The following is a 14,003-nucleotide window of genomic DNA, read 5'->3' on the forward strand; positions in this document are numbered from 1 at the left end:
TTGATGTAATTCATAGTCCCTTGAATAATTATTTTATGGCAAAGTCTGTTGTTTTACTGTGGTTGTTGGCGTTTGCTTGATCAAGGATTACCTGTTTCCTTCCAAAATGTCTATTTAGAATTTTAGGGGAGGGAATTTATTCTTCCTAGTAATACACCAATGTTAAGTGGAAGGGAGTGGCACAATGTAAAATGGTTTATATGGGCTAAGGAGCCAACATTGTATTTTTACTCTAAAAGCAGTACATGAACTCTTTTATCTGCTTATCCTTCTTTTACTGAGTGATTATTATCTCAGTAATTGTTATTAATTGGATCTTGGTTTAAATACTCTGTTGGAATCTTGTTAAAGCCTATGACTAGTACTTTTGTAAATGTAAGGCTTTTTGATATATAAATAATCAACACTCATTTATTAATTATTGGGATATTCAAAATAATTAGGCACATTTTCATGCCTTGTTTACCTTTTATGTAAGTCTTTTTGCTTTTTTTGCCGTTTCTAATTGTACCATTGGTCTTGATGCCATTGATGCTTCATTATTTTATGACCAGGTGATATTTGGAAACATAGAATTTTTTGGGGGGGGAAAGATTATTTTTATCAACAAAGTAGATGCCAGTTCTTCACTTACGTTCTTGAAAGCACTATTTAAGACTCCTCAGCAGTCCTTTCCCCTTCCACACCTCAGGCATAATGTCAGAAGCAATCTTGGATGAGGCCATATTGAGAACGTGCCTCTTCCGATGAGCTGTTGCATTGGGTGCCTTGTAAAGGTTTGATTTGTACAGGTGGCAGCCCCCAATTATAACCTATCTTTATTAAACCATATGGAAAAGATAGAAGCACTCATTCTGATGCCTGGGGCTACATATTAAGAGGGCTTTTGACAGTGTCTGATAGGAGTGGATTGCAAACTGGCATATGGGCACCTGAGAAAAGGAGCATACATTTACATACAGAAGCACACTGTGGTGTGCATTTCTGTGGGCTTTCCATTTGCAACTGAGTTGTCTCTTTCCTTTCCCCCTCAATGTGTATTTTCTTTTTATTTCTCCTCTTTTCCTCTCTTTTTCTCCCTCTCACTCTCTCCATCTCTGCCTCCCTTCCTTCTCTCTTTTCCTGAATCTAGTTACCAAATAATAATACTGCTAATTGCCAGTTTTCTAAAACTTTGGAATATGGGTTTATAACTTGATTTTTTAAATATAAAAAGGAGCACCATGCTGAAACATGAGCAGACTTTTGCCAGAATTCAACATTTGTGAAAAGTCTTGGGAAAAATAGGAAATCTTGTTCCCCCCTAACTTTCCAGGATGTAATAGTTTGCTGTTAAGTATCATGACTCAACTGAAAAAATTCTTCCTTTACTACCTTCATGAAGACAAGGGTCATAAAGTAGCCAACATTCATATTCAGTAGAATTTTTAGCAGTCTAATCTTGGACACATGTCCCAAAAATAGGAAAAACAAGCCTCAATAGGTTCTTATGCAATGTGGTGATCTTAGTATTGTATCCAAGTAGTCATCCATTCAACAGACATTTGAACTCTCGCTCTGAGACAGGGACTTTGCTGGATACTAAGAATGCAGACATGGCCCCTGTCTCAAGGGCCTTGCACCCATGTAGGGAGACATGTAAGCAACTGTAAAAGTATAAGATGGACCACAGTGGAAGCCTGCACAGGGTAGAGAGTAAACGGGGGAACCAGTAATTGGGGAAAGGGACAGCATTTCAAGAAAGGTTTGGAAGAGAAATTGTATACTTGAACTGAACCATGAAAATCGTTATGGTTGGACCTCAGGAAACATGGGATCAAGCAACAGAAATGAGCCAGAGAGGTCATTTTAAGACAGGTCATGGATGGCTTTTGAACCATGCTAAGGCTTTTGGAGTTTGTCATGATGATCCCTTAAAAGGATTGTAATCTTTAGGAGGGACATTATTTGTTTTCTATTTTCGCAAGTCCCTCCATTTGAGATTTTTAAGAAGATGAATTGGCAGAGGGAAAATTAGGAGCCTAAAGACTAGTTAGGAGATTATTGCATTAATCAGAGTAAGCAATGAGAATGCTGGGACTGTTGCAACAGCAGTAGTTGACGAGAAAGGAAGGTGAAATGTGAGAAAGATAATCAGGATATAAAACACACAGGTCTTGCCCGGCCGGGCGTGGCTCAGCAGTTAAGCGTTGACCTAGGATCCAGGCGATCAGGGTTTGATTCCCGGTCGGGGCACATGCCCGGGTTGCGGGCTGCAGCCGATCAATGACTCTCTCATCATTGATGTTTCTGTCTCTCTCTCTCCCTCTCCTTTCCTCTCTCTGAAATCAATAAAAATATATTTTTAAAAAACCCAAAAAACACACAGGTCTTGATTGTTAATTAGATGTAGGAAGTGAAATAAAGGCTTGTGGAACAGCTTCCAAGTTGTTAGTGTATTGATCAGGTGGATATCTACTCTCTTGATGGGAATACAAGAAGAGAAACAGACATGTTTAACAAGATAGTGAATTCAAAGAGATGTTACTAGAAATACATTTGAGTCAACTGTTATTTAATCTTAGAATCTTTATAACAACATCGAGTATGATTTTCCTTCTGTGCTTCTTTAACTTAATAGCTAACCTCTAAATGTATAATAAAGTAGTATTTGAACTTATTTGTAGATGTAATTATTTATTATGTAAGCATGTGTTTTGGTCTTGGAGTAGTAAAAAATGACAGTGCTTAACAGCACCTATCAAGATGTACAGCCAAAAGTTCTTTATATTTTTATTAGTAGGCTGTATAGATTAAAGCTTGGGCATACAGTCTAGCTGTATTGTACAGGGTATTGTTGCTGCGAAGATTATATGTGATATTGGCAAAATATGAGTATTTTATAAGACATTACTATTAGAGTTGCTACTAATTAGATTTAGTAACTATAAGCATATACAGCTATTCAAATCTGTAAAAGTGAATGAGATTACTAAGGGGCTTTTCCTCATCTTTCACCTCTGCACTCTAACCTAAGGCACCATAATCACCACCACTGTCACCTCATCTTCATCGTCACCATCTTTTACCTGGTCTAATGCAGTAAAGAACAGCACTAACTGCCTTCTCTGCTTCCACCCTTGGCCACCTACCTACTTCATTTTTCACACAGGAGCCAGAGAGATTATATCGTGTTACTCCTCTACTTAGTAGTAATAAAAACAATAATGCTTCCATTGCACTCAATAAAACTTGTATTACTCACCATGTCCTACTATCTAGACATCACCTTGGACTATTCTTCCTTCTCCCTCATTCTACTCCTGCCACACTGGCGTCTTTGTCCTTTCAAAGAACACCAGCCATTCCCCCCTAAAACCTTTGTGCTAGCTCTTCCCTCTACCTGGAAACCTTCCCTCCAAATCTTCCATGGATGATTCCTCTGTCATTTAGTTGCAATTAAAATACCATCACTTAAAAAATACCATTCCTAACCACAGAGTGTATTTTTTAAATGAACATGTTCTCATTTTGAGGGTTATTTTTAAAAAATCACAACTGGGTTTAGGATGTTCACATGAAAAATATGTACCATCATCAAAAAATTGCAAATTTTTTATTAACTTATTTAGTGTTACTTTGTATTTCCTACAGATTCTGTTCTTTCATGGTGCAGTGTAGGCACATACTGACTGTCTTAGTCCATTTGGGCTGCTATAACTGAATGCCATAGTCTGGGTGGCTTATCAACAATAGAGATTTATTTCTCATAGTTCTGGAGGCTAGGAAGTCCAAGATCATGGTACAGGTAAATTCAGTGTCTGGTAAGAGCCTGCTTCATCGACAACCTTCCTGCTATGTCCTCACATCATGTAAGGGTAGAGGGATCTTTCTGGGATCTCCTTAATGAAGACGTTTATCCTATTCTTGTGGTTTCTACCCTCATGACCTAATCGCCCTCCAAAGACCCCATCTCCTAATACCATCACATTGGGTGTTAGGATTTCAACAAAAGAATTGGGAGGGTGACAAAAACATTCAGCCTACAGCCCTGACCTATGTTCTAATGAAAGTATGTGCATATAAAGCACCCATTATCTAATGGAGGTAGGTGCACCTTGCACAGATTCTAAGAATTATACAACTGCTTTAGGTAGGGTGTTTTATACCACAATGCATTAAAGATAAATGGGCAACTGAAAAATACATGTGATGTGCTGTGCTGACTGTTTTTAAAAACACATATGGAAAATCAGAGGACTAAAAAGAAAATCCACAAATATTAATAAGTTCATGAATCAGAGTAGACATTCCCAAGGCCACAGTTGCCCTCTTGGTGAATTTAACAAGTATTTCTCTTAGAAGCAATCAAGCTTAGCTCTTAGAATTGAAGAGTTTTAGCTCTTCAGTAATACACAGCATAGCACTGGGATTGTAACTTTATTTAATTGCTGTATTTACATGTGTCCAGACCTTTAGGGGATCCAGCAACTCCCTTGAATCTCTAGCAAGTGGTCATATGTCTTATGTGTTAAACCTCTTAGAAAGTAAAAAAATACCACCTTCCTGGAACATTTTATAGAAATATAATCTATTTGTGTTTTTGAGAACTGTATATAGAAAGTCAATTATACTTCTTGATCAGTTTTCAAGACATGATTCTCAATTTGAGGATCAAGATCCATTATCATCTATATTTTATCAGTTCTTCTGTGACAGACTCTTTCAGGAAAAGTTTTCACCCATATTTTCCAAATGCCTAATATTATCTCTCTGACAAACACTGTTTCTGCTTGACTATTTCAGCACTTTTATGTAATGGAAAATTTCACAAACACTTGCAAGAAATCTTTGTGCCCTTGGTTGTTCGCTACGTCGATCTCATGGAGTCCTCCATCGCCCAGTCAATTCACAGAGGTTTTGAGCAAGAGACATGGCAGCCTGTCAAGTAGGTATCTTGCCTAGTGCCCATACAGCATCTGCCTCTTCTTTCCTGACCTATGACTTTACACATGGCCATCTGTAGTTATTGCTTATGGTGGTCCCTTCCCACGTTGTTTGTTTCTTTACAGGAATATCGCCAACAGTCTTCCCAATGTAGCTCTTCCAAAAGTTCCAAGTCTGCCTCTTAATCTTCCACAGATTCCTAGCTTTTCTACTCCTTCGTGGATGGCTTCTTTATATGAGTCCACGTGTGTATTCCTCACTTATTTCCTGGTGCTGTGTTCGCTAGTGCATGGCCTGGGCTGTGTTCTGTGCAGATGTGTTTAGAATGCATGGCATTTGTCATCGTTGGTGGAGGAATACTATGTCTTGGTTTTGGTTTAGTTTTTTAAGCTATTCTAAGCTTAGCATATGGATGATAATGATATAGATTTTTTTAATTACTGTTTTTTTATTTATTTAAATTTATCTTTATTGTTGAAAGTAATGCAGATGTCCCCCCTTTTTCCCCATTGACCCTCTCTTCCCCCTCCCAGCCCCTCAAAATTACTCGCTGGTTTGATGTAGTTTATATGTAATCTGTGGGGCAAGGGTCATTTTTGTGTAGGCGGTACACTTAGGCCAGGTTGTAGACTCTGGCCTAAGTGATACAACCTGAGTTCTCCAAATTCAGACAATCAGTGTGGTAAACAGTATGTCTGGGATCTTTAGCTGGCTCCAGCTTTGCTACTGCCCACATTACCTCTTGTGTGTGTAGAAAACCGTTGTAAGAAAAGTTTCAAGAATATAATTGTTTTCTCTTTTTATCTTAGTCTCACCTTTAGAGAAACAGTTTTACTAGTTGCAGAGAAGACATTGTCCTTTATTTCCCAACATCAGCAAGGTCTTCTTTTGTCCTTTCATTTATCAGTTGATGTGCCTTGTTATTTTTAAATGATCTTTATATCATTAAAAACCATATTTATTAACCCCATGTTGTGATGAGCCTACCTACTACAGATTCAGTAACTAAAAGTCATTAAAGTGAAAAAGACACATACTTTTAAATCGATCAGCTCTGGATTTAGACCCTAGTTTATTAATTCCTAAGTCTTTCTTAGCCTCAGTTCCCTTAACTTTAAAATGGATATGATACCTTATTTCAATACATACTTGTGAGAATTTTAAAAAACCTATGAGAAGAACTTGGAACAGTCTAGGTTCTCAATAAATGATAACTACTACTATTCTACATCATTATTCTAATTACTATAATTATGATTACTGTCATCAATCATCATCATTATTATTCTTAATAATATAGTTTTCAAAAGTATGACCTTCACAGCAATCAAATGAACCCAGTAATAGCCCATACTTGGCCCAAGATGTCATATGAAGTCAGCTAGAAAGAAAATACTTACAAGGAAAAAATAGCTATAATTTATTGAGAATTTATTATGTTCCAGGTACAGGTGCAAATTTTTTATTGTATCTAAGACTTATAACAACCCTGTGAGGTAAATGTCATTATCCCCACTTTACAATTAAGGGAACTAAGTCATAAATAAGTTAAGAAACAAAATTTGCCTAATATCTCACAGTAAGGAAGTGACATAGATAAGATTTGAACCCAGATTTGCCTCACTTCAGAGACCTCACTTATTGTTATTCTGCTTCCAGAAAGTATACTGGCTAAGAGTTTGTTTATCATCCTTTCTACCTACAGTACCATCACCTGTCAAATGTAATCCTAGTCTAATCTGCATACAATCGAGAAAAGACAGAAGAAAGACCAAGAAAGAAAACAACTTGCAAAATAGTTTGGCAGTATTTCTGCAAGTTAAACATCATCACTGTATTCATAATACTTATTAGAATATGAGGTTACATGTGAATCTTACTCTTATACGCAAATGCTTTGTGTCCATGGTGCCTTATGTGTGCACTCAGGAATTATGTAGGAAGTATAGTAGACCTTTATAAGTTTATTTTTTTGTACATCTTTATACTGGTTAATAATTTAACTTCTTTGCATCATTATTTATCATCTGTATAACAGTCTTGATTTTAACCAAGAACACTATTGTGGGCATTACCTTGTGAAATTTAAGAGTGGGTTTTTTTTTTGTTTTGTTATCACTATTTTATTACCTTTAAGATATGTGTGAACCCTACATCTCATTCTTGGGAGCCGCTTTTTAAGGTGACCTGCAACTCAGGACAGGGGTCATGACATACTGTGGCTTTCCTCATTCTGGGCAAATAAAATATATGTTTTAAGTTAATGACTATTATCTTTACTTGCTAAAATGATCAACTTTAGGCTCTTTGTCAAAGTGTCAGAATTGCTCATAATGATGTGACATCATTGCAATTAGTTTTTTGAACTTTGGCTAGAAAGTATTTATTTATTTATTTATTTATTTTCTCCTATAGTTGTTTTATTAGAGTCCACTTTTTCTCTTGAGTCACTTTCCCTTCAGGATCTTTCGATGTGAGGTCATGTCTATCTTTTCTCTGAACTTCTGGAAACTTTTCCCAGTGTCCAGTGAGTGTACACTGATTTTTATCTGGTGTTCCATTCCTCCTGTTCTAGGAATTGCAGGATGTGCTCATTATATTCTTATAAATTTTATTATTTTTAGATCATTTTAGACTTACAGAAGAGTTGAAAAATTAGCCCAGTGAGTTCCCAAATACCCTTCACCCAGTTTCTCTTATATATGTTTTATATAATCACAGAACAGTTATCAAAATGAAGAAATGCACCTTAGAATTAAATTACTATTAACTGAACTACAGAACTTATTTGTATTCTACCAGTTTTTCCACACATGCCTTTTTTTCTTTTTCTTTTAATTTAAAGTGGCAGAAAACATTCCTGTGGGGTTTTTTTCCTTATTATTGAATTTATTGGGGTGACACTGGTTAACAAAATTATACAGGTTTCAGGTGCACAATTCCACAGCACGTCATCTGTACACTGCACTGTATGTTCACCACCCTAAGTCAAGTCTCTGTCCATCCCCATTTATCCCCCCCATACCCCCTCCATCCTTCCCCCCCACAAGCACCACACTATTGTCCCTGTCCATGAGGGGTTTTTTTCTCTTTTTTCTTTTCCACTCAATCCCTCCACCCACCCCCAGCCCTTTAACACACACCCCCCAACAGCTGGCAGCCTGCTCTCTGTCTATGAGTTTGTCTCTATTTTGCTTATTAGTTCATTTTGTTCATTAGATTCCACATATGAGTGAAATCATATGGTTCTTGTCTTTCTTGAACTGGCTTATTTCACTTAGCATAATGCTCTCCACGTCTAAGCATGCTGTTGCAAAGGGTAGGATTTCCTTCTTTTTACTGCTGTGTAGTATTCCACTGTGTAAATATACCACTGCTTTTTTATCCACTCATCTAATGATGGACACTTGGGCTGTTTCCAAATCTTGGCTATTGTAAATAATGCTGCAATGAATATGTCACTGCAGTTAGTTTTTGTTTGTTTGTTTGTTTTTAATTTATCTTTATTGTTGAAAGTATTACAGATGTCCCCTTTTTTCCCCATTAACCCCCCTCCTCCCCACTCCTGTTCCCTCCCCAGGCCTTCATCTCACTATTGTCTGAATCCATGGGTTATGCATATATGCATATAAGTTCTTTGGTTGATCTCTTCCCTCCCCCTAACCCCACCCCTTACCTCTGAGAATCCTCAGTCTTTTCCATGCTTTAATGTCTCTGGATCTGTTTTGTTTGTCAGTTTGTTTTGTTCATTAGATTCTGTATATAATTGAGATCAATAAGTTTTTTTGAACTTTTGCTAGAAAGCAGTAAATATCAAAAAACATTTCCATTTCACATGTATAAGGAATTAAGACTACAATTACTAATTAAGTAAAGGTGCATAATGTCGAAGAACCATGGGTTTAAAAGATATATCCCTATCTACTAATGTATAAATCACCTTATGAAGTTCTCCCCCACATCTCTCCCTGTAAATAAAACCTTCATTCTGGGTGTTTTAGCTCTGAAAGTGAATACCAGTAAGGTAAGTTTCCTGCTGGCATTTTTTAGGAAATTATCTGAGTCTATTATTCACATGTGAATTATTTAATGTTAATAATACTTTTAGGAATAAGTCACTCATTAGAAATAATTTTAGAATGAAAAAGTTCTGGAAAAATGGAAGGTTATATACACCAGCTTGAGAGCAAACCTATTTACATTTTTTAATCTATTTCATTATACCAAACACTTCTTATCTTAATTACATTCCCAATTAAGCACATTTATTGTTCAGAATCATACCATTGCATTAAATGACAGAAGAAACATATATCCATATTCTCTATAAAGATATAATTGTTACATATTATGAGAAAGTCCATTTTTAATGTAATTCTGCCTTTACTATTTGGAATTTTGTTTTGCGTATGGATTTTGCTGTTGCTGTTTTGCTGTGCTTTTAAAGAATGCATACATGTTTCAAATAGCTACTTTCCAAGTAAAAAATTATAAGAAGTAGATTTGCTTCTTTGCCTATTATATTGAATTACTCTTAAAATATATGTCCTCTAGCCTACCAAATATTACACTATGGATATAAAGGGGGTTTTGCTTGGTCATTTTTTCTCTTATTTTTATTATATATATGGCAAAAAGGAGAAGTAAATATAGTGTGTGTTTTTTTCAAATATTTTTTACAGCATTGTCAGCATGGTTTTGTTCTGGTTCTTTTGTTTAATGGTACTTTGGGGGCACTAAGATTTAACAGATATTTAGTGAATAAAGTGCTCTGGGTCATTTCAGTGCTTTGCTGTGATTGGTCCCTTCAGAATTTAACTCTGAGGACTGCCTGGCAAGACAAGGAGATCATGCGAATTACTGGGAGAAAGCAAAGGAGATTGGTGATAGAGCTAAGATCCTGAAGCTTGGGGTGGGGGTTTTGGGGAAGTAAGGTGGGGGAACAGATGTAAACTTTTAATTATCTAGAGCAAGAAGTGATTTTTTAAAGCTAACTAATTAAGTTATAGTTATCTAGATAATGTTTTATTTTAAATAATTTTATCTTTTTATAAAAATTTTCCACCATTCCCTTGTGATGAATGGGTTTATTTCATTTTTTTTAATTTTATTTTCAAATTAAAAAGACATATTTTAGATTAGTATATGTTAATTTTTAGGAAGCTGGGGAGAAATGAATCAATACAGCTTTTATTTTTTCTTTTGTTCTCTTTTACAACCATGTTTCAATATGCTTTAATGTAGGAATATTTTACTTTCAAAACATCTGTTTCCCTACTAGGCTATCTATGTGCATAATGGAAAGTAATAGTATTATCCTTTGCCTCAATATTATATGTACTCTGGTACAAATTACCTTCACACATGGCGTGAAAATATAATTTTGCCATAGTACTGAACGCATAGTAGATCTTGGCTCCACAGTTAGATAGGTGTGAGGACCTAAAATACATGATTTTGCTCCAACTTCCAAGTACCCTGAATGTCATTTCCATGTTAGACCATACCTTATACTGTTAGGTTTAAGTATGAGCTAGAAAAGGCACAAAGCATTTCAAAATAGAAGATTTGCTTTCCTATCCAACCTGTTATTTCCTTTCCAGGACCTGTTTCACCTTTACCTGTAATTGAGAAGTTTCAGGGCTCTGTATGCTGCATACCTGTAGACAGACAGAAGCCATCCATCATGACGACAGAGGCACATATCAGGGAGTAGAAGAGTAAAGCTAGTAGTTTCTGTCCTATGGATTTTCTTGCATAAAACATACACTTCTAAATTTCTGGAAGGAGATATTTACACATTTGATCTTTACCCTAAAGAGTAGTGACGAGCATTTAAAATAAAATGTTTGTTCTTACGTACACAGTTTGATTTCCTTAATAAAGTATATCTATCCATTTTACCCCTTCTTATAAAAACTTACTGTGGTTTATTCTTTCTGTTTTGTTCTCTTTGCCGTGCCCTATACATTAAGGAGTGAAAAAGGAAGAATTAGAAGGTTGAACTAAGAAAATATTGGTCATTAGAAATTTTATGTGGTATCTTTTCACTGATGGCAATCGAAACCAAGAGGGAAGAATAATATGTTAGTGATCTACAGGGCTAACAGTGGGAGTTCATGACACTCTTCCTTTTCCCCTTTTCTTCTAGCAACGGCTCAGCAACATCTGAAGACCTTTTTTGGAAGCTTGATGCACTGCAAATGTTTGTCTTTGACCTACACTGGCCAGAACAAGAATTTGCCCACCACTTAGAGCAAAGACTTAAACTAATGGCCAGTGATATGATAGAGGCCTGTGTCAAAAGGTAGACATGTATTTTCAAGTTGCTGCTTAATAGGCCAGCACCCAAAATACCACTTTTTACCAAGTATTTGTTATATAATTGTCACAAGAAAGGGTTCAATATATACTACTCTTCCAAAATTTAATGGACATTAGGTTCTCTTACCTAAATTCTGGGGACCCATGTAATGCATAAACTTGGCCTGGTGGGTTTTTTCAGGTCTCCTAACCATTGCCCTCATTGGTAGCACCCATACCACAGTAATCATTTCTGTTGTATTTAGTGTTCCCTTTCTGGGAATACTGTGCTTTAAATTCCCAAGGCAACACAAATCCCCAAGGCAATCCTTCCTGAGGCATATGGAAATGGTCTGTTAAGTACTTTATGCATATGTACTATGTCTGTGTCCATGAAATGGCATCGCAAATTCTAATTATGATCAGTCCCATCACTTGTGTTTTCTGGTTTCCTCTATCCCCATCAGATGAGTTCCAAGTATCCATTCTCATTCTTCAAAACTTAACCAGAAATAAGTTATGTGACTTTGGATTCTTCCAAATGTGCTTTCATTTTTTAATTGTTCTTACAAAATCAGCATTGCATCCTAATTAGACAACCACTGTTTTTCATTGTCCATGTTCATAACATGTACAAGAACAATAGTGAAATAACAAATGCTGGTTGGAGCAATGGAATAATCCTGAATTCTTTAAAGCGAAGTCATTAGAATGAGGGTGGCCTTTCAAGGCAAGGCCATGAATTAGATTATTTAATTTCTTTTTAAGAAAATCATGTTCATGCCCGACCGGGCTTGGCTCAGTGGTTGAGCGTCGACCTGGGATCCAGGCGATCGGGGTTCGATTCCCGGTCAGGGCACATGCCCGGGTTGCGGGCTCGATCAGTGACTCTCTCATCACTGATGTTTCTATCTCTCTCTCCCTCTCCTTTCCTCTCTCTGAAATCAATAAAGATATATTTAAAAAAAGAAAAAAGAAAATCATGTTCATACTCTGTGATTCTGATGTCTCAAATCAGTGGATGTCCTTTGGATACTTATCAAGACCAATTCCAAATTGCCCGTTACTCAGTTTCTTTCAAAAACCTAACTGCAACTTTGAGTATTTGAAAGAGAACCTAGGTGATGTAAAAGAATTACACATTCTATGTTGTATATTCATTGTGATGTTTTAGTTGTCCAGACTTGTACTTTTTTGATTTGGTGGTAAATCTTCACATGAAGGGTTTGTTCTGCTTTAATACAGAGAAGCAAGTGATTTTTCTACTTGGATATTAATTCAGGTGGCTAAGTGAAAGTATGAGGTCTTCCATTGAAAGTGATACACTAGCTGTAGCAAATAGCTTCGTGTGGGTAGAGGTATTGTCTGAATGACTGAAAAATCTATGTTTAATATAAAATATCACAGCTGATCTTTCATATGAGACACCTGAAAAGAAGAGCATCCCACTCCCAGCTCCCAAGCACTGCCACACTCTTTATTTGCATGTTTTAGATTAGCATCTTGTAGTGTTGGTTTCACTTTTACAAAGCAGGGGGGACATAGGTCAGAATTTCTTACTCTGAATTCATGTTTTAATGACTAGAACAAGAGCTGCATTTGAACTCAAGCTGCAAAAGGCAAACAAAACCACTGACTTGCGCATTCCAGCTTCTGTGTGTACCATGTTTAATGTGTTAGTTGATGCCAAAAAGCAAAGCGCCAAACTCTGTGCCCTGGATGGAGGACAAGAGGTAAGTGGATCATATGTGGAAGTGCTGCAGGGGTGTGCTGGCAGAGGACAGTGCTGTTTCCAGAACTCATTTGCTTGATTAGATTAAAAAGAATGCCCTTTATCCTTTGCTTCTGTCAGTTTCTTCTTTTTTATATGAAGAACTGCCTACAATTTTACAAGGGGCCATTGAATTTCAGATATACCTCTTAACAACTTAGGTGTTGTATATTTACATAAAGCTTGCTTTCCACAAGCAAATGAGAAAGCTACCTGCTTTGTTTATACAAATCTAGCATCTAGTGTATCCAGTTTGCATCCAAAAAACAAGCCATAGAAAAAGCTTATGAAATATTTTATTTACATAAAAGTTTCTATTTTTTAAAAACCAAGTTGAAGTATACTTGAAAATTAGGCTTTATTCTCTTCAATAAACATCCCATTGTTTTAATTTTATATGTATTTTGTTTATGTCCACATTCAAAAATTATTTTATTCCATGATTTATTTTTGTTGAGAGTTGTGATTGGGTAAAAATTGATCTATTTTTCTTAGATGATTTGTTTAAGTTGACATTTTGTTACCTTTTTTCCCATTTAATTACTTTTTCATCATTTCTTTATTCTTTTCTATGTTCTCCATCGTCTTTTTTTTTCCATGACATGTTCCAGTCTGGTAGTCAATGGGTAAGTCTCATTTTTTAACCACATTCTCATATGAATTACTATTTTTGCAAATGTGCAGTTTTAATTTTCATATTTTCAAATTAAAATTAATTCCATTTTCAGGCTTTTGGTTTCAGTGTGTGAGTAAAAGGCTAACAGCTTTCTATAATAAAGCAATAGCTTAAAGACACATGAAAACATGTGTAAATACTAATACCTTAGGTAATGTCAAGGGGAATGTTTCTTCCCTGTTAGGCTGCAGAATCTACAAATTACTGTTAGCTTTTTAAAGGTAAAATTCTGTAAAACCAAATGAATTCATTCTCCTTTTAACTAAATTCTAAGTAAATTCAGAATGATTATTAACATTTTCAAAATACATTTGTCTTCTGTATACT

The 14,003-nt window shown here is 35.9% G+C and overlaps 1 protein-coding gene across 1 annotated transcript in view; it reads left to right on the plus strand.

Moving 5' to 3' along the window:
• CADPS2 (calcium dependent secretion activator 2) overlaps positions 1-14,003 on the plus strand; it is a 539,314-nt gene that overhangs the window by 469,412 nt on the left and 55,899 nt on the right. Inside the window, exons 19-22 of the mRNA XM_016213343.2 lie at positions 4,786-4,927; positions 11,078-11,233; positions 12,815-12,962; positions 13,612-13,626. Coding sequence (XP_016068829.2) covers positions 4,786-4,927; positions 11,078-11,233; positions 12,815-12,962; positions 13,612-13,626 — 461 coding nt within the window. The remainder of the gene's footprint in view (positions 1-4,785; positions 4,928-11,077; positions 11,234-12,814; positions 12,963-13,611; positions 13,627-14,003) is intronic.

This window comes from Miniopterus natalensis, chromosome 10, assembly GCF_054644295.1.
Source record: "Miniopterus natalensis isolate mMinNat1 chromosome 10, mMinNat1.hap1, whole genome shotgun sequence".
NCBI classification, from domain to species: domain Eukaryota; kingdom Metazoa; phylum Chordata; class Mammalia; order Chiroptera; family Miniopteridae; genus Miniopterus; species Miniopterus natalensis.